At 44.1% G+C, this 23,504-nt stretch overlaps 1 protein-coding gene across 1 annotated transcript; it reads left to right on the forward strand.

Annotated features, from left to right (window-relative positions):
- The first annotated feature begins 1,048 nt into the window (after positions 1 to 1,048).
- Positions 1,049 to 21,988, forward strand: TBX18 (T-box transcription factor 18). The gene is made up of 8 exons (XM_086461397.1): positions 1,049 to 1,763; positions 2,624 to 2,810; positions 4,378 to 4,479; positions 7,366 to 7,537; positions 14,023 to 14,190; positions 15,381 to 15,445; positions 19,102 to 19,196; positions 21,264 to 21,988. The coding sequence occupies exons 1-8, from the start codon at positions 1,049 to 1,051 to the stop codon at positions 21,986 to 21,988; spliced, it is 2,229 nt and encodes a 742-aa protein (XP_086317523.1).
- Positions 21,989 to 23,504: the final 1,516 nt, after the last annotated feature.

Consider the following 23,504-nt stretch of genomic DNA (forward strand, 5'->3'; position numbering starts at 1 on the left):
ACCACGAATTTATATCCCTCTCTTGCCCAAGCAGTGAAGTGAAGCTGAGCTCTTGTTCCTCGAAACAGTGAAATATGCCCCATGACTTTTTACAGGAGGATTTCTATTCTGTTTCCTTCAACGGAACATGTTACCCCATTTAGTTCTGCAGGGGAAAAAAAAAAAAAAAAAGAAAAAAAAGAAAAAATATCCCAACAGGAGGGGAAAAAAAAATACAGCAAAAATCTCAATAGCTTTTTCATTTCCCTGGGCATGCAAAGAAAAGACTATCTGGCTCCAAATCTTTAACAGTTTCATTCACTGGAAAGATACGAAAGGATTTTCCCCGTAACTATTCTATGCACCTGAATATGGTTATTATTAAAGTTGCTGTGGCTGGATGCATCGATATTCATACAAGGTTCAGTTTAATTCTCTTTTTATTGCCGCTTCAGCGCCTAATGGGTCGGGTTCAAAGGGGGCTATGGATGCTGCGCTGAAACCCCTCCGCAGCCCGTGTTTGAACAACAACGCGATGGGTCTCCGAGTGCAACAGCTGAATAACGCTAATAATTGCCAATCCCTAACAGCGAGAAGGGGCACAACGTCATTTTTTTAAAGTCCGAACGGTTTTCCCGAGCGAAACGCAGCGCCCCGGGACGCCCCCCCCCCCCCCCGCCGCCCCCCCCCCCCCCCCCCCTCTTTCCCCCTTTCCCTCTACTTTTCAGAGGGAGCTGGGGTTCCCGGCCAGCCCGGTCCCGGCGGGGGGAGATGCGAAGGCGAGGCAGGGGGGGCTGTTCTCATGATTACGGGGTGTCTCTGCCGCGGGCCGTGGGGCGCGGGGCTGGAGCGGCGTGGCGGGGCCGGGGGCGGGCCGGCGGGGCGGCCCCCCTCCTCCCGCTGGCCCGGCCGCCGCGGCGGGGGCCCCCTGGCAGGGCGGCGGGCCGGGGCGGCGGGGCCGGGGCCGGGGCGGCGGGGCCGGGGCGGCGCTGATTGGGCTGCGGGCGGCCGGGCCGTCGCAGCCCCCGCCCCGCGGCTCCGCCCTGCCCCCGCCGCCGCAGTGACACTAATGAGCGAGTTCTTCCCACCGGTCTCCTGCCTGGAAGTGCTGACAGATCAAGGCAACAAATTTCAATTACAAGCCCTAATTTGTGTCCGCAGAGCGTTTGTTACCCATGTCAGTCCTGCCTGGCCCATCAGACGGGGCAGAACGTGGAGGAGGAGGAGGAGGAGGAGGAGGAGGAGGAGGAGGGGGAGAGAAGGAGCGCATCTGCAGAAAGGAATAGATTTTTTTTTTCCTCTTAAAAAAAAAAAAACCCAAAAACCAACTCCCCCCCAAAAAAACTTGGCTGATAACTCGGATTTAAAAAGAAAGGCGAGGAAAAGCCCCAGCCCCTTGCCTGCGCGGTCGGGAGGACGGGAGGGCGGCCGGCGCGGCGGGCCGGGCGCGGGTGCCGGTGGCCGCGGCGCGCCTGGATGCGCGGGCTGTAGGGGGGCGGGCATGGCCGACAAGCGGCGGTCCTCGCCCGGCACCACCATGAGCCTCAAGGCTCACGCCTTCTCCGTGGAGGCGCTCATCGGGGCCGAGAAGCAGCAGCAGCAGCAGCAGCATCCGCAGCAGCCGCCGCCGCGGCAGCCCAAGCGGCGGAAGCTGGGCGGCGAGGACGAGGCGGCGGAGGACGAAGGGGGCAGCGGCTGCTGCGCCAAGAGCCCCCCCGTCCCCGCTGCCGCCGGCAGGACCTGCGGCGACATGGAGCTGGGCTGCGCCGCCCGCGCACCCGCCGGTGAGTGCCGCCCCGCGCCCCGCCGCTGCCCGCGCCCGCCTCTCGCCGGGACTCCCGGGCGGGCGGCCCGCTCCCCCGGCCGCGCTCCGGCTCCCCCCTTCCCCAGCCTCAGCCGGCGCTCTCTTTCCCCCTTACTCCTCCTGGCTTTCCAGATTGCCTGCCCCCCCCCACCCTCCCTCGCCCCCCGCATCTCCCCACCCGCCGGGGCTGCCGCTGAAAACTCGCGGGGCTGCCAGGGGCCCGGCCGGCTGGGCGGCACGGGGCAGGGCGGCCGCCGGCGGGGTGGTCGGTGCCGCAGCGCGGTGGAGCAACAGCTGGGGGCTCGTTTCGGAGGAGGGGGGAGGGCGCTTCTGCAAGGCGTGTGTGTGTGTGTGTGTAGCGCTGGAGGTGCGTGTGCAGCTGCGTGTGTGAGTGTAGACAGCACACGCACGCGTACGTGTGTCCAACGTCCCGTGTACGGCCGTGGGTGCATTTTCGCGCTGCGGGGGCAGAAGGCCGCGGCCAGCGGCGGTCACGCTAAAGGCTCCCAAACGAAATGTGCCGCCGGCCTCGCTCCGCGGACCCGCTGCCGCCCGCTTCGCCCCGGCCCGGGGCCGCCGCACTCCCGGCACGGCACGGCCCGGCGCTGGGGGGCTGCTCGTCCCTAGGCTTCACGTCAGGGACCCCCCTTAGCCGCCCGGCACTCGGGTCTCCCATCCCCGTCCCGCCTCGGCCCAGGCCCGGGCCCGTCGCCCCCGCCGGGCTGCCGCGGTGGCGGTTCGGCGGGGCCCGGCTGGGGCTGAGGCAGCACCCCCCACCCCCCCCCGGTCGGGAGGTCAGCGCTGCCCGGGCCCCTCTCGCTTCCTCGGCTCTCTCCGCAGGCGGCTGCGAGGAGGGTTTCCCGGCGATGGCCTCCCCGCCCGCCTCACCCGGCGGCTCCCCCAGGGGCTCGAGGCCCGGCTCGCCGCTGCCCACGCCGCAGGCGCCGCGGGTGGACCTGCAGGGCGCCGAGCTCTGGAAGCGCTTCCACGAGATCGGCACCGAGATGATCATCACCAAGGCGGGAAGGTAACGGGCACACGCGGGGCCGCCACCGGGGCTCTCTCCCCCGGGCGGGCGGGCACGGACATCAAAGCGGGCTAAAACCGGGGGGCACCCCCCCCCCCCCCCCCCCCAGATTTACGAGGCAGGTAGATGGCGATAATTGCTGATGGGCACCGGGAGCATGTGGCGTTTCGGGTTTCCCGTTCATTAGGGCGAGGTCTGGGAGCGCCGTGTCCTTCGGAGGGGAAACTTTTCCCCTTTCCAGTGGATACACATGGCAAAAACCTGGGTAGTATAAAAGTATCTGAACTTATTAGAAATTACAAAAACATATTTTATTGGATCCATATGCTACCCTCTGCGTTTTCAGAGGGGCTTTATTAGTGATTGAAACGCAGTCTTAAACAGCACAAAGCAACATTTGTCTTAAGAGAGTCCAGTCGGGGAGTTTCTGTTTTATCTTACAGGTGCACTGAAGTAGAAGCGAAAACTAGTTAACCGCAGTCAGGTTTACCCTCTTGCTCATTCAGAAATAACGGAGATAGGATTTTTCTTTCCAGTAATGACTTTTAATTGATTTATGTTTTTTGTTTTGTTTTTTTTTTTTTTCATAACAGCAGCAAATACTGAATAAACTGGAATGGCTTTCGGGTTTATAAAATACAGAAAAGTACCTTTCATTAGCTTGCAGTCAGCTCGTCACTAGGACGTTTCTTTTTTTCTTTGGCTTCAAGAATGAACTTTCTTGACAAAAGGCATGCCAGACATGAGCTAAAAAGTGCATTTTTATGTTAAAACCACGGCGTCGGTTAATCACGCCGTTTTCTCCACAGAAGGATCTAAATGGCGAACGTTTGTGTTTCGTGGTTTGTGTGTTTTGCTTTTTTTTTTTTTTTTTTTTTAAGAATTTACCTCGTGAGTTCGTTTCTGCTTTCAATAAAGAAGTTTTACTGTACCTTTCAAAGACGGGGCAGCTCTTGCGCTTCACCTTTAGTAGGCTGCGGGCAGGAAGTCCGTCTCAATAAAGACCATATTGGCGGGTCGCAGCGGGCGCATGGTGGCTTTTACAGCCGCATCCTTGCGGCGTTACCGCTGTGTCACCGGGGATTTCGCTTTCTAATTTGCTGCTGCAGAAATGATGCCCTGTTTGCCGCTGTCAGTCGCAACCTCAGTGGCAATTTGCGTTTCTCTAGGTACTGGTCTTCCTGCGTGGAGGTGGTGGTTGCACATCTCCAGAAATAATATTTCCAGCTGATACCTCAAACGGGCTTTAAATGCGTGTGCTGCTGAAGTCAGGTCTCAAACCCCAATGATTTACTGTCTAACAATAAAGTTGAAATGATGTGGTAATAGCTGTACTCCCAAAGCGTATCCCAAAACATACGAAGCATTGTTCGAGTAAATGCACTTTAAAAATCTGTTTTGACATATCGAATGGGCCATTTCATGGCTCTGTAACTATAATCGTCCAAAAGGACTCTATAGGCTAAAAGGAAGAACGAGAAAAATCCCACGAACCGGTTACTTTTCCTAAACAACCGTTCCCGAGTCTGTTTCATATTAAACATGACCTCTTTCTTTCCATGTTCAGGCGGATGTTTCCCGCAATGAGAGTGAAGATCTCAGGTTTAGACCCACATCAGCAGTATTATATTGCTATGGATATTGTGCCCGTGGATAACAAAAGATACAGGTATGGTGACTTCAAGGCAAAAAGCATACAATGCAAACCATAGGGTGTTTGGCTATTGGAATAAAACATTAACACTATATAAATTAGCAGAATGTCGTGTTTAGCTCTTCTTCAGATTCCTGTTTTTGTCCCAGTGCATTTAAAAAAAAAAAATTGTGCCAGGTATGCAGACACAACTAAAATTTCTTTTGCAGCTCTTTTATGCATTTGCCTTATGTTGTGCAGGCACAGTGGGGCAGATGCTCAGGTTTTGGCTTTCAGGGAGTGCAGTTCTAGTGGGGTCAGGATGTGTTATCATATTTTATTCCTCATTATGTCAGTGGGAATTATTTCCTATTAATAAATAAACATGAAAATGCACATTTTTCTAGTGCTAAGTGGCATTAACATTAATTAATAATAGCACTGATGTCTAATTTAATGGCATATAAGCTTTCTTGGTTGTGCTTCAAACTGATTATATAGTTTAATTTAAAATCTGTTTATCACTCAGCTATTTGGTTGCTTAGATTCACCAAGGGCGATGTTTCTAATTACTATTTTTTAAAGAATTAATGACATTATTGTCTGACGAATAATGTGAGGAACAAAAGTAGTCGTCCTTCGAACATTTTGGATTAGGAATTGTGTGTTGAAACCCTCACTGTTTCGAGGGAGCTGGTTGGGCTCTGCTGAAACTGCCGGTCCTGTAGAAGAGTTTGCAGGATCGGGCCCGCAGCAGGCATCGTGGTGAGTTGCAGGCGTTTTGTGCAGGTCTTGCTTTACAGACACTCTGTAGTAGCCAGGAGGAGTCTGGCCAAGTAGCTCAGTGGAGGCAGGATCAGGTCCTCACCAATTGCTGGTTTGATTGTTCCAACCCTATACTTAGTATAATGTAGGGAAAACCGCTGCAGATTTAACTGTAGAACTAGGGATGCTGCAGACTAAGACTGGAAGGTTGGTTCTACAGGAATGCCGCCTTGTTTCCTAGGCAAGCGCTGCCCTCTGGTTTTTCTGTGTCCTTACCTCACTGACTGTGGTTTTGTCCTTTTCTCGTGTGGGGTATAAGACATTTCTTAGGACCGTTTTAGATTCTGTGTTTCTCAAGAAGGTGCAGATACCAGTGCTGAGAATGTCCAGTATGTACAGTTAGGGGAGGCTTCTCTGACTGTACCGTAGAGAGAAAAATGCCTTTTTCTTTGGACCAGTGCCGTGCAGCTCAAATGAAAGCCCTTTTCTTGCTTTGCATTGCGCGTGTGCATTTATTTAGCAATCTAAGCCTACCATTCCTAGAAGGTCGGAGCAATTCCTTAATTCACAGAAAAAGCGAGGTAATTATTCCAAATTAAATAAAAGTGTTAATATTAAAAATTAAAAGCTGTTTTATTGTATACAAGTTGTTTAAACCTTGTTTCCTTTAAAATACAGTCACACTGAGCAGCGCTGTCTGCCCAGTGTGATACTTGGTGCCCAGATACCTGAAGGAACTTAAGAAAGGTTGTATGAAGGGCAGTATTTTCTTACTTGGCAAACTTAAATTTCTGTAATCGTGTACTAATACCACACCTTTAACCTTCCCGCTAAATATTAATGTTTCACATGTTTTACTTGATTCCACTTTTCACTCTTTTCTGTGCAATCTGTGATTTTTATTTTTTTGTAATTGCTGACTGTTACGTTAACTTTGGCTGTTCATGTGGCTTTACAAACTGTCTTGCAGATCTTTAGATCTGAAAGATACAGCAGCAGTCACATATGGAGCCTAGTCTTTAGCTGTGATAGCAGTTTGCGAAACTAGATGGAAATGAAGAAAGTTACAGCTAGGTCTAGATTTCTAGAAAAATTGGAAGCTGAAGCTGTTGCTCAAAATATTTGATGTGTATTTATGAGTTTATTTACTTTTGTAGGGAAAGCATATCTTTAGTATAAACCAACAAATATAAAATATATTTAAGATGTTACAACAGTTGACTGGGTGATCTGGGGTTGAGAATTTGTCTCCAGGAGAGAATTTCACCACCGTTCTAGATCTTAGTTTTACAGCTTGATATGAATTATACAGAGCAATGCATGTATTTTTGTTTTCATTTCCAACTGTGTTGTTTGTCTTTTTCTAATAAGGAACTGAACTGTACAAGTGGTTCGATAAAGTCTTTCTTGTTTTTATGAAAAAATATAGCTGAATTACTGGAATTTCACTGTACTTGGAAAAAAAAAAGCAACTTTAAGTTTTTAATTAGTGCTTTTTAAATTGCCTTGTGAAGTGTCTGCCTTCAAAATAAGTTTTCTACCAAAGCAGACACTATTTTTATTAGAAAATGACTTTGTCAGCATTGGCCTATCAAATGAAGACGGGCTGTGTTCTTTCATTTTTAAGCCTTTCTGCAATACTGTTCAGGAAAATTAATATGGTCTTGCAGAAATAGCAAGAGCATAGTTTGACATGGTTTCATTATTTTTCCCAATCATAATGTTCTTCCCTTCAATAGCTTTATTTAGACTCTTATATTAGTCTCAAGATGTTAAATCTTCCAAATATGGAATTACTGCTCGATTTGATAAGTGAAGGACTAGATTCTTCCCTGTTTGCTGATGCCTGTTCAGAGCAGAGCTGTAGCAATCAATGAACTGACACTAGCTTAAAGTTCAGCGTGGAGCCTAGTGTTGAGGCTGATAACTGATTTTAAGAAGACTAAGGTCAGATCAGAGCGTAGTTTTTAACCTTACTTTCGCAGATACCAGAACTATGTTTTGAAACTACAAAAGCAACTTTTATTTGTTGTTCTTTCATGTTTTGTTAGTCGGTGGGTTCTTCCTGTATGTATGGGCCGTAATCTATTAATATAGAACAGGTCTGATAAATTATTTCAGGTTTTGTGGTTACAGGTATTTGTTCTCTTTTTATAGGTATGTTTATCATAGCTCCAAGTGGATGGTGGCTGGTAATGCTGATTCCCCGGTACCGCCTCGTGTTTATATTCACCCCGATTCACCCGCCTCTGGGGAGACGTGGATGAGACAAGTGATCAGCTTCGACAAACTGAAGCTTACCAATAATGAGCTGGACGATCAAGGGCATGTGAGTACTTGCTCTTCTGCAGTATTATATGTAGGCACATTGCTCAGCCCTGAAAGACTCTGACGTACAGCTTCAGGGTGCCAGAAATAGGCTTGACTTTTTAAAGTTGTTTTGGAACCTTACCGTCCAGATCTAAAATCTGCTTACTTTCTGCTCTGATAATTAACTGCTTATTAGAGCCTGCTGTTTTACTCCCCCCTCAAAAACAGAACCCCTTCTGCAAAGTCAGACTTTACAAGGCTAGATTGCCTAATACGAAGGGGCAGAATTGCTCTCATGTTTTCCCACCGAGCGTGTTACTTGCAACTTCTGCTCCGATCAAAAAGGACGCTTAAATTCACAAGTGGCTAGAAGAAACATTAATAGTGTGTAATAACTTCATGTGAATAAAAATGCACTTAACTATTTTCTTAACCTAAACATTTGTGTGAAATCCCATGAGGTGTTAATAATTGCAGTCAAAAACGAACAACATGGGAGCTGGGTTCGCCCCGATAATGATTTATTACATACCTTATGAAGCAAGACCCTTTCACAGCTGAGGCTCATTACTTCTGAAAAACTGGCGAAGACGTTTGCAGTATGAGTGTTCTGTTTGCAAGTTCTAAATTGTTTAGTTATGACATTATCTAATGTGACAAAATGTGTTATGTTAATATTTCCTTTTCTCTTCAAAACTGTTGAAACATGACAGATGTAAGCCAGTATCTTTCCAGCAATCCCTAAAATAGTTTTACTTGACACCTTAGGAAATAATTAAAAAATGAGAATTGTTTTTGGTCAGGATGAAGTCTTTAATTTTGCAAAATCCCATAATAAATGGCAAATGTTGGCTTCCTTTCAGAAGGAGCATCGAGTTCCAAGTGGTAGAGTTTTAAGATGTTGGAGGCAAGTTTTGAGACAGGATGTAGATTCCATTGTCCTTAGTGTAGCCCAATTTATTAACCAGGGTGCTTTCTCCTTCATGGAAGGGAGTGAAAGAAAAATGTACCTGGCACAGAGTACAAAGATACTACACGCATCTTTCAATATAGCTGTAACTCCGTGACATTAAGCCAGGTATTTTGTCGATACATAGTCCAAGTTTAAGTTTGAGATTCTTTTTCCCCACGTTTTATGTTTGCAAAGGAAATTAACATGAGACTGTGTTCAAATTGTGCAGGAGCTACAACTTTTATGTTACAGAGGCAGGAATACAGGAGACTGACTGGGCTGAGCTAGTGAATGCGGTAGCAAGGATAAAAAGCCTCCCTTTTGTGTAAATACTCTTCATAATTTTATCGTGCTCTTCCTTAAAAAGAACAGGGGGATATTCTTAAGTTAGCAACGCTTTTCTTTAGGCTTGTAAGAAAGACGTTTGATATCGCTTCTTTCCAGAATTACAGTTATGGGGTCTCATTTGGCAGTGTCCGTTTGAGTTAAGGTGAGCACATGTAGTTCCCTTAGTTTCCCCCGCGTTCGTGTGTTTGTGACTCTTCTCGAGTGGGCGTTGCTTTCTCTGAGTCCCGAGTCTATTGTAAAGGCTTTAAAAAGTGAAGCGGGTGCGAAGAGGTAAAATGCCGCTTGTCCAACAGAGCGCAGGCCGGCTGGTTGTTGTACTCGGTCGTTTCAGCGGGGCGATGGCGTGGGTACTGTGGTCCACCTGTGCACTTGCAGTCGCAAACTGCCCTGTGATAAAGTCTCAGCTATGCAGAAAGTTGTATTGCTGTATTTTTCCATCCCAGATCTTGGCTTTGTTTTTACTCTGAACTGAAACCTGTGTAGTGTACACAGCACGCCATTATTCATAATGTGGGGGGATATAAATTTTCTGGTCTTTAGTTAAGTGTTTCGATTTGGAAACTAGTGAAGCAAAGCCCTAGTACAGTGATTTGAGACACATTGAACTGATTCAGAGCTACGGCAGCGCCCCTCCTCCCCAAAATGGAAGTTTAAGTATTAAAATAAAAGGACAAAAGAAGGATGACTGTAAAATAATTTCGTATTTCTCAAATCTGGGAAATTGCAAACATGTCATTCATAATTACCAGAAAAGGCAAAAGCAGAAAGCAGAAAAGTGTCTCTTCCAATGGGTACATTTTTTCTTTTAAAGCTATGGTAGTGTGGAATGCTGTATTGAAAAAGCTATGTAGCCTCTGAATGCCTCCAGCAATAATGGAAAACGAATAATCATATTTTGTGATGAATATAAAAAACAATTGTTTCTCATAAGCAGGAAGGAACCATTTTTCACAAGAGCGTACTAGGGGAGGGATGGGGGATTAGGAGAGCTAGGGGTCAAGGCTGTACTGTCCCTCAAATATTTGATTTTACATCAAATGTTCTGACTCTCCCACCCCTGTATGGGAGATGGAGTATATTTTAGATTATTAGGACGTTAGAGGCCTTTTCCTCTCCTCCTTAGGCAGAATGGCTCAGAGAAACCGTGGTGGGGTCTTTACACTCTGCCATCATTCCTTCAGTAGGTCACGCAGTGTTGGACTTTAGCTGTTGCTCTTTGGATGTGCTTTCCGTGCTGTCTGGTTCCTTGTCAGAATTGTTCTTTTATTTTTCCTGTGCTCCTCAGAGATGTCAGCTTTTGGAGAGTTTCCGTGTTAAAACCCCAGGGCTAGGTTTTGATCTTGCAGGTGTTGAGGTAGGGAGCTCATGTGCGATCAACCTAGAGCCCTTTTACCTATTCTAGAGTATTAACTTTCAGAATCAGTGAGAGAAGTGACCCATGTCCATGGGAATGGGGACGGTATTTGCAGACAGACGCTGAGGTAGTATTCCTGTGCAGTATTTATATTGTGGTATAGCTCATGGCAGCCAGCTCTCCTTGCATTGTGTTGCCTGGGATTAGCTGCTTGTGAAAGGAGATCAGCCATCTCTGAGACGACTTGCTTCGCTGCTTGAACACTTTCTGGGCTCCTTGCTGCCTGCTGCTATTTTCATCAGTATTTTGAGTGGGAGTTTGTGACGACGTAATTTTATAGCGCTGTTCTGCGGAGAGATTTTGAAGTACATCTGCACGTAGGACACTCTCTGATACATGGGTTCCACTTGCAGGCTGAGGAGATCAAGCAAAATTTGTAAGGATATGTTTTCCTTGTGTGTTTTTAATCTCAAAAGGGAGTCCGAGGGTGAACCCTACTTGGGAAAGATTGTGTGCTTATAGAGGCATTAAGGCCCGATGGCATCATTAAGACATGTACTGTGGCATTTGTGTCTTTCATCTGAGTTGTGATGGTAAGGAAAATAGACCTGCATTTTGCAGTTGACACTGAGAAGTGCATGGTCTGGGCCCCCTTTGTTAATGCCTCTCATCCCTCTCTTGTCTGTGGAGTAAGTGCTGCATTGTAAAAGCAGTCTCTCCCTCCGGCTGGTTAGAGCTGGCTGATTTTTCTATTTTGATGCAGTTTTTAATCTGAATTTCAGTAGAGGGGAAAAGTCAATATTTTTTATGCTATTTTCCATGCTTTTCAACTGAGCATTTTTTGATGCAGAGGCACATCTTTTAACTTTTAGTGAAAATGAGGCTGTTAGCCTGTTAATTGTTCCTTGGTGGTTGGCGTTTTTTTTTCCCCATTGGAAAGTGGGGTGAGGCTGGAAGCAGAGGCGGACTGTTACTCTGCCCAGACTTGGCTCCAAGTAGCAAGCTCTGCTTACAGTCAATGCCTAGTTATATGTTCTTGTCACAATGAAAAGCTGGGAAACATCGGCATTTGCACTTGCAGTTTTTGTCTTTGTGAAGAGGGAAGCTGTGCTGCTCGGCCCCATGCTCTTCCCTGACTGCAGAAAGCCTGAATGCATGGGCTTTGCAGGGAGGATAAAGGAGGATTTTTGGTGAAAACAACGGCAAGGTGAGGACCACGCCGGTGGTGGGGAGGTAGCTGGGTAATTGCACTGCCGAGCTGCCGGGGAATTGGCATCTTCCCCACGAAAGGGTCAGGCTCTCGCTTGTGCTGGCTGTGACGTTTGTGCCACAGCGGTACCCAAGCTCAGGGTCTGCACTGAGCCCTCATCATGGCAGCATCTCTCAAAAACCGTGTTGTGAAGGTAATCCTGAATGTAATCCCAGCGCTGTGTGTCTGCAGGTGCCTTAGCCGCCTTTGCTCTGCCAGGCTGTTGCCTTGCCCTGCCGCCTACCTGCGGGCTCCCCGCTGCAGCGTCTTCCGTCTGACAATGATGTCTTGACAGCTGCAGTGGTCAAAGTGCAGTTCTGCCTTCGGTGTGGCAGCTTTATTCCCCCACAGCATTTTGGTTGTGCCTTGTGAGGGATTTGTAGAGAGACAGGCAATTTCACTGTGAGTTTAAAGTGATGCCAGTTCACGTTTGGTGGGGTTTGTTCTGGTTGGGGTTTTTTATTGTTGGCTTTTGAGGGTATGAGGGGAAAGTTGCTGCTTCTGCAGATAAACTGTTAGATCTCGATTGCGCTGTTAGATGTGCAAGCAAAGCAAAACGAAGAGCCATAATCTCCTTTTTCTTAGCTTTTTCTTCACTGTAGGTTTAGGTGATGCCTAGAATAATAGAGCTAAACTGTTTTTGGAATGAGTGTTGCAACTCCCTGTCTTTTTATGTCCCATCTTCATAGTGTTGCTCTTCAATTCACCCGGGCTCTGCATTTATGTATTATTTATTTAGAATTCAGAGTTCTGATCATTAGTAAAGAGCCCATTGTACAAGGCACAGTACAAAATCAAAAAAATATGCCTGCTATGGATTCACTAATTGTCTAACAGTGTGTCAGCACAGGAAATTTCAGTGTAGCACAGAGCCAAGGCAGGCTGCTGTTAAGAGATGAGAAGGATCAGTTTAGCTGTAACAGCCACCCGGATAAGGAGTGGGAGGTGTTCATCTCTGTGCTGCTGTGACTTCACTTGTTCCGATACATGAGCAGAGCTGTTTGTAGCTGCCTGGGTTATCACTGCATATGGTCAAGTCCACTGTGTAGGCCAGTGGTAGTTTGCAGTGCAGAGCTGATGGGGTGAAGTAATCCATGTGGGAGCAGAACACGGCACGCTCAGTGGCACCCAAGAAAATGGGGAGACTCAGAATAGCGGTGAGTTTGAACAGTGGAACAGAGCTTTCCTTGATCGTTTTTTTCTGTTGCACCAGTACCTCCCCTGGTATCACTGGGTGTTCACAGGAAAACAGGGTCAGGAATGTGCTGTCCTCTGTACATTTTCATTTTGTAGATCTTTGCCAGTGGAGAACTGAAGGTAGTGTTGTAAAAGAGAATACACATTTGCATGATAAAAATCTTGTTCTGTGAAAGATTTCAGAAACTGGGAAAAGGCTTCGTATGAGAACATCCATGGGGCACTCCCTGAGCAAATTAATTGGAGCCTGTGATGTCACTGTCAAAACCTTACTTACAGGCTAATAAACCCCCTGATTATCCAGAAACTTGGCTTATCCAAAACAGGGTCATGTCAACTGGCCAGGACCAAGTACATTAAACTAGCCAAACTCTAGTTTATCCAAATGAATGTAATGTCCGCTATGTCATTTGGATGAATGAACTTCCATGGTGTCTGGCATAGGGGCTCCGTTGAGTGCCTGAGTACATGCACATTCTGAGGCTACTCAAGGAGCAGGAAATTAAAAAGCTTCCCCTGAATGTTGATTAGGGGTTCCACAGGCCAATAGCCACAGGACTATTTATTTATTGAGTTACTAATTTCTTAGGCCTTCCAACAATAATAGTTCGAGCTTCCAATTATTTTTTTTTCTCGAAATCTTCTATTTTAGTAGTGGTTAGCTGAAGTGGAGTAAAATAGAGGGAAAATTCTGTATTTTAAATCTCCTGTAAAATTTGGGAACAATACCAAGAGGTATTTTTGTGCCTAGTTTTATGCACTGTGAGTTCATATACTTCTTGTTTATACTTTGTTGTTATGTATGTTGGGAGGGGTTTGTGTATTGATATTCATTGTCTGTATTATAAATCAAGGGTTATTAACACTTCAAAGTTTTGGATTTTGGTATTATTTTACTCTTAAGTTTATGTTTCTTCTGGGTGTGAGAGTCTTGGCTTGCGTTCAAAACAAGGTATGTTTCGAGCCTTCAGGATATCAGGAAAAAAATTGCTCCAAGTATATCCTAAAGGCTCCAAAAACAAAAGGCAAATGCTGCTGCCATTAATCCTGTTAGATCACATCCAGGCTCCAGTGGAGAAAAAAGTGACAAAACTTTCCTAATTCCACTGCGACCAGTACTTCACTCCTGATTTTTTTTTTTTTCTGAGCCAGTCTCAATTGAGCCAGTCTCTGAATTTGGAGCTCCTGGGTCGTAATTTTTAAATGCTTAGGGTTGGCAATAACATAAATGCACAGGGATTAGACTACTGTAATAAGAACCTTCAGAGGTTAAAGAAAACATTTGATTTCCAGTAAGTGGCATGGTAAACACATACCATAATCTGTTCCAAAAAGCTATTAGTCCTGAAACAGCAGGGTGTCCTTTCTAATAAATGTTATCTTTTTCCTTTCATGACTGCATAGATTATCCTTCATTCTATGCATAAATACCAGCCTCGTGTCCATGTCATCCGAAAAGACTGTGGAGATGATCTGTCCCCTGTCAAGCCTATCCCTTCAGGAGAAGGGGTGAAAGCTTTCTCTTTTCCAGAGACAGTTTTCACTACTGTCACAGCATACCAAAATCAACAGGTAACTTCAGCTTTCTGCTTAGCACTTTACAGGCTTTTCAGAGTAGACGAGAGAAGTAAGAGATAGGAGAAAAGCAGATATTTTTATTATATCACTTAATAAAAAGCACTGACTAAACCCTTTTCATATTACAAGTAGCTTTCACTAGTCGTATTGCAGCAGCGCCTGGAGGCTATAGCTGAGACTTCAGACCATGTGGGCTAGATGCTGCATGTAAAAAGTCGTTCTTATTGTGGAGATCACACAGTCTAATTGGCACAGTTAATGGTGTCTTAATTATAAATACAGCATTGAAGCACAAGGCAAAGAGCTGTCTAATTTTTAAAGGTGTTTTTGTACCTTTAAGTGTAGATACATGCCTGGATAGAAGCAGTTTTGTTCCTGACTCCGGTGATTCCAAAACTCCCAGGACCTTAACAGAGACGCTGAGGTCTGAAGAAAATCGCAGTAGTTTTCATTAACTGCATTCAGCATATATTACTAACTGCAGTTTATCTGGGTCCACACAGATTTAAAGTCAAAAGTAAACTGTAGGTTGCGTGACTCCAGTATACAGCTCTTATTACCACTTGTTTAAGTATTAACCTACACAGTGACACCATAGTTAGTCTTGTGACATTTTATTAACTCCATGTAATTTATTGCAGCTAAATTTTGGGAAACGATGTTAGGCCTTGCTGTCTTTACAAAGAGAAGAGCAAGAGAGCCATGGAAATACTGAAATATAATTATTTGGTGCCTATCCCATTTATTTAAATAATTTTCAAATATTTGGGGGTGGGTGGGTGGTGTGTGTTTCTGTTTTTTTTATGGAGGATAATAGCCTGGAGAGAATCTCTTCTTTTCATATTTCCTTCTTGACCCATATAGAAATAAAATTTAATTTACATTTTATTGCAGTTAGGCAGTGTACTCTCTTAGGTGAAGAATGACATTTACCAGAGGATTTTTCTCAAGGATTCCAACCTGCCATTTGGTAGCATTAAACACGTATTAGCTTCTCTGAGGATTTGCAAAAATAACGATCAGAAGGCTGGTCCTTACTTTGCCGTGTTTCAGGGCAACTGTCTTAAACTGTGCAAATGTGAAGATGTTCCTACTCCACTGTTGGCTTAATTCTGTTAGAATAGTAATTTTGTGTGTTACTCAGATGAATTTGCAGGTAATGATTTCTTTAATCATCTCCACAGATAACTCGTCTGAAGATTGACAGGAATCCATTCGCCAAAGGGTTTAGAGATTCGGGACGTAACAGGTAGGTGTTGAGGAAGGAGGTGGGCTTGTTACTGCTGACAGAGTTGGTTTGTGACAGCTGGTAGAGGGAAATACCTGTATTTACAGACAAATTAATCTGAGGAGTCCGACTCCCTTATGGAGCGCTTAGGTTTCCCAGTAGTGTTCTCTGTGGTGGGCTCCTGTTCCTACTCCTCTAACCGTCTAGGTCCAGAATGGGTTGGCACATGGCTTGACTCATGTACTCAGGTTTCCTTTCAGTGGAAGCGGTGGCATACCGTGAAGGCTGCAAATGGAATTAATGCATACCCAGGTCTGTGATTTCAGGCTGCTCCTGAAATCTTCTCTTTCTCATGGCTGGAGACAAAAATTACAGATACCAGTGTCAAACTATAAGCCCAGGCTTTCTTGCACGTAAGTGGCACGTTTAGTATGGATGAATGGCTTGTTGTTTTCTCTTAAAGGGGAAGAAACTACATTGCCTCTTGAAATAACCTTATGTTTAGTACATTTGCCTAGGAGGTGGGAGACCTGTGTTAAAGTGTCTCTTTAGCCTCAGTTTTAAATCCACTTCCTAGGTGAGTGTCTGTCCTGCTAGGCTATAGATGACCTTGAAATGAGCCTGGTTTCTACCTCTTCTGTTGTGGTTGGACTGGTTAATAGCTTGTTCTCTCTTGATCCATGAATCTTTCAAAATATCAGTGGGAAATCTGAGTAGCGCAAAGTGGAGACTTGGGTCTAGTCCCTGCTGCCGGTATTGATGAGGTATTTTATCCAAAGACTGTTTAATGCAAAGTACTTAAGCCTGTTATGAATTGTATGTTAAACCATTTCAGCTAAAAAAAGCAGCATTTAATTGTGGTGTGTATTATACATCAGTTCCAATGACCACATTGCCTTCAGTGTCTACAGTGGCTGTATTTATGACCTAGCCTTGCAGAGAAGGGAGCAGGCTGTGTGCTGGTAGGAATGCTCCAAGAATCTCTTTGGTAGCTGCTTTATTGAGCTTCTCCTTTAGCAGAGGCTACAGCATTAAAGCCTCGTTTGTGGTTCCACCTGAGCTACATAAATGCTGAGACTGGACGGCAAATGAGCGTAGTTTTTAGATGAACAGTTACGGAAGGGCTGGGGTAGTTGTAAAGATTTATAGGAATTCACTGTAAGGATCTTTTCAGTTTGCACACTGCCTTTGCTGCTCTCTAAAGTTTTTCTTCTTCTAGCAAGAAACAATTGGCCGTGCTCTGTCCTGGGACCTGGAAGGGGTGCCCCAGGCACCAGCAAAAATGGACTTTTGTCTTACTTTGTAGCCTTCTAGTTTGAAATTAAGTGAACAGTAACTTCCAGATATGTGTGGTGACTGAAGAAGCAAAACGTGCTGTGTGTACTTGGGGAGCAAAAGAGTTGCCATACGTGCCCTATCTGACAGCTCTCTGTAGGCAGTGTCTCTGCTATGCATGGTTTTTGCAGTGCTATGAAATAGGTACTCAGAAGCCTCCTAAGAAGTGTGAAACCCTGACTCCTCTGAAATTTCTGAATTTAATTTTGAGTTAGAATTTCTTCCATAACATTATATGAAACAAGAGAAAATCCCTGTGAAAATAGGGAGGAAGGAATTGTTCAGAAACCAGTTTTGAACTGGATTTAACGTGGCGGGACAGCCCTGGTATTACCGAGGACTATGTAGGTGCGGTAAGAGTACTGCATCTGCCACCGTGCAAATCCAGTTGTAATACTGGGGATATCCAGAGAAGTTTTTTGGTTTGTCTGCAAGGAATATGTTTGGTTTGGGCATTAGAAAAAAAGCAGGATATTTTAATTGAAAGACAGTTGCAGTTTATGGAAATGGATTAGGAGGCCAGACCTGTAGGAGGGGCCATCCTCTGTAAAACATTCCAGAACTGGCTTTGGTCTGAATGCTTTTACTGTAATAAACACTCATTACAGAAGTGACTCTGCAAACTCTTCCCCATCACAAATTGGCATTGGTTTACTGAAGTCAATATTGCTGTTTTCTTTGGTACGCTTTGTGGTGCTGGATAAGTGTGTGAATGCAGCTTATATTCTTAATTGTAGAGGAAAATTTCTTTTATCATTTAAATTACTGGTTTATTCAGTTGATTATCAATTTAGTCTGTTGCTAAATATTGAAATTATATGTTAAGATTCTGTTATCTTCATTATTCTAGCTGATGTATTTATCACTGAGGCATTTTAGTCTGTAACAAAAGTGTAAAAAAAAAATAATACTGTGGTACCATTACATAGAACTTTTCAATATTGCTTTAATTCTTGCAGCTATCTTACTCTGCACTGCTGAATGCAATAATTGTGTTTAATTAAAAATATTCCCTTACAGGTCGTGCTCATTCAGTCCCACAGGCTATTTTACAGAAATCAGTAGCTTCAACTTTTAAAAGCATTCCCTGTGCATTTGCAAAGTGCAACAGAATTTATGTGCTGAGAATAGTTTCATTCTTCAGTTAGGCTTTAAGTTTGACCCTATAAAAATTTTTACTCAGGAAAGGACCAGAATTTCTCTCTTTAAATGCTTCAGGAAAAACATAACTGTTTTGTTAAATAAACATGGCCATTTGATAGCGTAAATTAGGTTGGCGATAAAATGTGGAAATTGTTCGAAGGCATCTTGTATAAATTATCACCTTGGCTACACTCCTCCAGGAGGTGGCTTTTATCTCCGCTTTAACTGGAAATGAAAATTCACCATTACTGCAGAAAATGAGGGCTATCTTTTTTAGTCCAGGTTCAGCTAATAAATACTTTATAAATGTTTCCTGACATACATTTGTGATCCTGCTGGAAATGCAATGGGGAAGAAGCAGTATCAGAAGAACACGTTGGTAGCTTCAAATTGGGCTATTTGCATAATTCGAGTTTACAGAGTGCTGCTGCTCAAAGGCAAGTGCTTGTGTTTGGTGTGTGCCTGATGCTGACATTTAACAGGCCTTTGGGCCCCAGCAGCCACAAATAACAGCAAAATTATACCTCTGAGGTGCATTATTCATAAAATTATGTCAGAAAACAAATGAGCCTTTACCTTCAGGAAGTAGAGATTCTTCTAAATACTGTCTTTTGTCACAAAACTGCAGGAAGAAAATGACACAAGGTTTGTATTTTCTAAAGGCATTTTGCTCAGCACATAACCAAGACACAACATTGCTTTATACATTTTAGTAGCAAAAGAACGGTACAGCCATGCCTTGCTTACGTTGTAAGTGCAGTTTTCCAACTCATTGGTAACAACTGGGAATCCTGTTTAAATAGAAGTTTCAGTGGATCACCTTTTTTCTAGGCAAAAATATGAGATCATCCCTTTGGCAGTTAAGCAGTTGCTCTTAAGGAAATGTCATAGTAGGAAAACATTAACATTTTAACTAAGTTCCCCCCCTCAAACAACCCTCCCAAAAAGGACAAAACTACTGAAGTAGAGAGCCAGACTTGTGGAGTTGGGGAAACTCTATGCATGCTGCCAGCCCAGTATCTGCAAATCACAGGGATCTCATGGATAAGGATGTAAGGCTCTTTGCTAAAAAGCGAAATGAACTTTAAAGGAACCTGAAATGTTACTAATTTCTGTATGTTTCTGAGGTAAAGTATCCAGAGACACGTGACAAAATACAGCTTTCTTTCATGACACTGTGGTGTTTTTGTTATAAATAGGATGGGACTGGAAGCTCTGGTAGAATCTTATGCCTTCTGGAGACCTTCACTGAGGACACTTACGTTTGAAGATATACCTGGGATACCCAAACAAGGTAATAGTCTTCTTTGTGTTCTTTCAAAAGAAAAATGCATGAAGATAAAGTTTTGCCCATCATGCTTTACAAAAGTCTAGGTATGTCACTCGCAGAGAAAAAGCAACCAACCAACCCCAGTGCAGTCCATCACCTTTCATCAGAATTATTCTAAGTTAGAAAACTAGTGCTAACTTAACCACTGTGGCAATAAAAATGTGAGGTTATAAAGATAAACTAGATCACATGTGGAGGAGAATGACAGATTTTAAGGATGAAACAACCTATTCCTTAGTGTTATGCTCTGGCTAGATACATAGAGATCATTTATAGATGACAGCTGTATACATCCAAGCTCCAATGTAGCAATTACTCCTGTGTTTTAAGAGGAAAAAAAAAAGGAATGAGAGAAGGCCTCCTCTTTAGTAATGAATAAATAGTAGCAAGCTTAATTTGGTTTCTTCCTTGGAAAGCCTTCCTGATTCTTAAAAGACCTAAAAGTTGTTCAGTAGAAGTCCCAACAAACTTTATCTGCATCCTAGAGCTTGAAAAACCGGACCTCCTCTCCATTTTGCTTTTTCCTGCTCCCCGGTCCATAACCTCTTGGTTTCTACTTTCCCCATCGTACAGGTAGAGCTGTGAGGGAGAGAGAGATTTAAATGGCCTATTTGGAACGAGAGGGGAGTCTGTACTCTTTTTCTGAGTTCCTTTATTTCCAAAGTACTCCAATGCATATAGAAAACCTCTCAGCCTTTTCCCAACTAAAACAGACATCGTGCTTCTGATTCTTCACATTTCCTGCGACCAAATTTACAGTCATCCTACCTGCTTTCTTGAAAATCTATTGCGAAGTCATTAAGTGTCTTCAGAGCAAAAATCCAGAAAATACGGAAATACACAGAAATCACTTTTGTCAATTTCTTAGCCCAGTCCCTCAAGAAATCTTGAGCATCAATGCTTGATGTGAGAAATTAAAAAGGTGTTTTTGTGCCAAGTCACAGATATGTTAAATAGGGGTTGGCAGTTTTGGGTGGAGTATGGTAGTGAGGGACGGTCCTCACAAAAAAGGCCTGTAATGGGAAGTCAGCATCAGACCTGAAATACCTTGTCAGACTGTGTAAGACTGAAAGGCAACTCCCTATGAGGTTAATCTGTCTAGGAGACCAGCTGTATTGCCCTGTTTGTATGTAGCAGCACTGTTTGAGAGCAGGGGAACTGCTGCCATGAACTTCCCGCTTCCTTTTCTGCTGTTGCCTGAGGTTAAGGAGTTTGTTGAAGTTACTGTTGATGTTCAGAGGATGGGAACTGGGATCCTTGGAAAATCTTCAGTTGTCTGTACCTTGGACAGTAGAGTGGTTTAGAGACTTGCTGAAAGACCCCATTAGAAATTTGGCCTGGTTGTTAATGCTGGAAACGCCCATCTTCAGGTAGCGGAAGTGTTGACATAGACTGGAAGAAAAATAAGTGTGCCTTATACCAGGATTTCCTAATGTGGCAGTGTCTCATCATGATTTGAGCTTGAAGTGTCCTGTCAACAGAGCAAGAAGCAGCAGGCAGAGTTCACTAATGTATTTTTCTTTTTACTAGCTCACCTATCGTGAAAACCTGTTAACTGACAGCAGGTATCCCTCTGCAGCATCAAGCTGTTTGATTGTTAATATGATACAAAACAGGAGAGTCTTCCTTGTTAAATGCCTTCTGCCTGGGAGACTGTGAAAGGCCCAAATTAATTTTCCTACGCTCCTTTTTCAGAGAGATACAACCTCTAAAAGGAAGCTTTAAACTTTCAGTCCAGAGCAAAGGCTTCACCTGTAGCAAGCCGTGAATTTTCAGGAGCGCTGAGCACTTGTATTTTTGTATGGTTGGAAAAGCATGACTTATTTTCTCTTTCTTGGTCAGGTAGTTTCTTTAAAAATATGCATTTGTTGTACACACACCCACTCCTGCACATGTATGTACAATATTTTTTGAATTAATGCGGCTCATGTTCCATGTCAAGGGTTATTATAAAAGAAAAAGGTCTTGATCTGTCACCTAGGGAGTGAACCTTTCCTAGCGTGCTTCTTACACTGTAATATTCTCTTCCAGGAAATGCAGGTTCCTCTACTTTACTCCAGGGATCTGGCAGTGGAGTGCCATCTACCCACCCTCACCTTTTACCGGGTTCCCCTTGCTCATCTCCAGCCTTCCACCTCAGTCCCAACACTAGCCAGCTCTGTAGCCTTGCTCCAGCTGACTACACAGCTTGTGCCCGCTCAGGCTTGACCCTGAACAGATACAGCACTTCTTTGGCTGAAACCTACAACAGGCTCACAAACCAAACCAGTGAGACGTTTGCACCCCCGAGGACTCCCTCCTATGTCGGTGTGTCGAGTAGCACAACTGTGAATATGTCTATGAGTGGCAATGATGGGGATGCATTCAGCTGCCCGCAGACTGGCTTATCTATGCAGATTTCGGGGATGTCTCCACAGCTCCAGTACATCATGCCATCTCCATCCAGCAATGCCTTTGCCACTAATCAAACCCACCAAGGCTCCTACAACACGTTTAGACTGCACAGTCCCTGTGCGCTCTATGGATATAACTTTTCCACATCCCCTAAACTGGCTGCCAGTCCTGAGAAAATCGTTTCTTCCCAAGGAAGTTTCTTGGGGTCCTCGCCAAGTGGAACCATGACTGATCGGCAGATGTTGCCCCCTGTGGAAGGAGTGCACTTACTTAGCAGTGGGGGGCAGCAGAATTTCTTTGACTCTAGGACCCTAGGAAGCTTAACACTCTCATCTTCTCAAGTGTCTGCACATATGGTTTGATGAAGCCTTTAAGTAAAAGTACAGTATGTTTGGTGTCTACAATGTATTTCTTTTGGAATATGAAAGGACACTCGATGTAGCTTGTAAAGTGTGTGTATATATAATATGAGAGGAAGTTTCACTGAATTTTTGACTTGCTTGTGGCCAGATTATTCTCCTATTTTGAGTTACACAGTGTTTGCTGCGGCGCAGACTGCTTTAGTTTTCTGGTGTAATACACTTAGTTGTATAACACATTGGGACATATGCAACAAATTAAGTAAGACTTCCTCCCCTTTCCCCCTCCTCTGTTCTAACCCCTTTAAAGAATGAAATGACACTTGGAGTATTAAACAACACAAACAAGCCCACTTACATTTCCTATAGTACTAGTGAGTTTCTTTAAAACATTCGTACAATGATAAGCTGATGCACCAAAGGCATTTTACAAGTTTCTTCTCTGTTATAAGGGATATGAAGGGTATTTGGACTTTTAAGTGTTAAGCATCAAGCATCCAGCCTAAAATAGAAGTTTAGCTAATGGATTATTTACAAAGTAAACGGAAAGATTAGTTTGCCTTCTCATGATATGCTGTTTTTAGCTTATCAACGGCACAGCATTCTCATTAGATTTTTTTTTTTTTTTCAGCATTAGTCTAGATTTATGATTAGATATTTGAAGACAAATAATGCATATCCAAATTGTGGTGATAGGAGTAATTTAAGCCAACAGCAGAAGAAGTGGCATTCCTTGATACAGAATGAACTTCGGGGTGCTTAATATTTGTCAAAAGAAGGGCTTGATGCATTTTTTCCTCCATAAATATTGCCTATAAGACATTTACTGGACAGTAGGATATTCTAATATATCTTTGTTTTTGTATTTTTACTTTTTTAAAGGAGAGTGCAGCTTTGATTTAGAAAAAAAAAAAAAACAAGCAGGATGAGAAATTCCATTATTGGGTTTACCCATTTGTGTGTATTGTATTTTGGGTTTGGGTTTTTTTAATAAGGGCAAAAAGTCCTTCATCCTCAGTATCTCATAAATACATCGCCTGTATCAATTGAGCAGTTTGCTTGCAAGTGTTTCTGGAAGCAGAACTTTGTCATAGCAGCCTCCCTGCTGCTCTGTTTCTCGGTAAGTTTTTGCCCTGGAATTGGAGAAGTTCCCTTCCTTCCCATCTCTGGTTTTAAATGGTGCTTGTAAGAACGCGGATCACAGCCTGCTCCTGACCAGGCTTCTCCAGAGTGACAAGGACACAGGGAGACATGTGTCATAGTGAAATTCCTGCCCTTGTCTGCACCTGCACAGCCCCAGTACACGAGTCCTGCTGTGAAAGCTGCCTCTCAGCTGCCTGCCTGTTGGAGCTGAACCATGGAGGTTGTGGAACAGATTTTAATGCTTGAGAGAATGGGTTGTCTTCAACAGTATGCCAAGTCTCCTTTACATTGTGGAGGTGATGTAAAGGCATCATAAAGTGAGTACAAATGTAGTTGACAATGCTTCCCCGCTCGACATTGAAGGAGAATAAGGCCT

The sequence above is a fragment of the Leptosomus discolor genome, chromosome 2 (assembly GCF_034619465.1).
Source record: "Leptosomus discolor isolate bLepDis1 chromosome 2, bLepDis1.hap2, whole genome shotgun sequence".
In the NCBI taxonomy this organism is placed as follows: domain Eukaryota; kingdom Metazoa; phylum Chordata; class Aves; order Leptosomiformes; family Leptosomidae; genus Leptosomus; species Leptosomus discolor.

Excerpts from the sequence above, each read along its gene's own strand:
- TBX18 (XM_086461397.1), top strand. The coding sequence starts at position 1,049 with ATGAGCGAGTTCTTCCCACCGGTCTCCTGCCTGGAAGTGCTGACAGAT. Across the intron at positions 1,764-2,623 it reads CGCCGCCCGCGCACCCGCCG|GCGGCTGCGAGGAGGGTTTC; the intron begins GTGAGTGCCGCC and ends CTCTCTCCGCAG. Across the intron at positions 15,446-19,101 it reads AGAGATTCGGGACGTAACAG|GATGGGACTGGAAGCTCTGG; the intron begins GTAGGTGTTGAG and ends TGTTATAAATAG.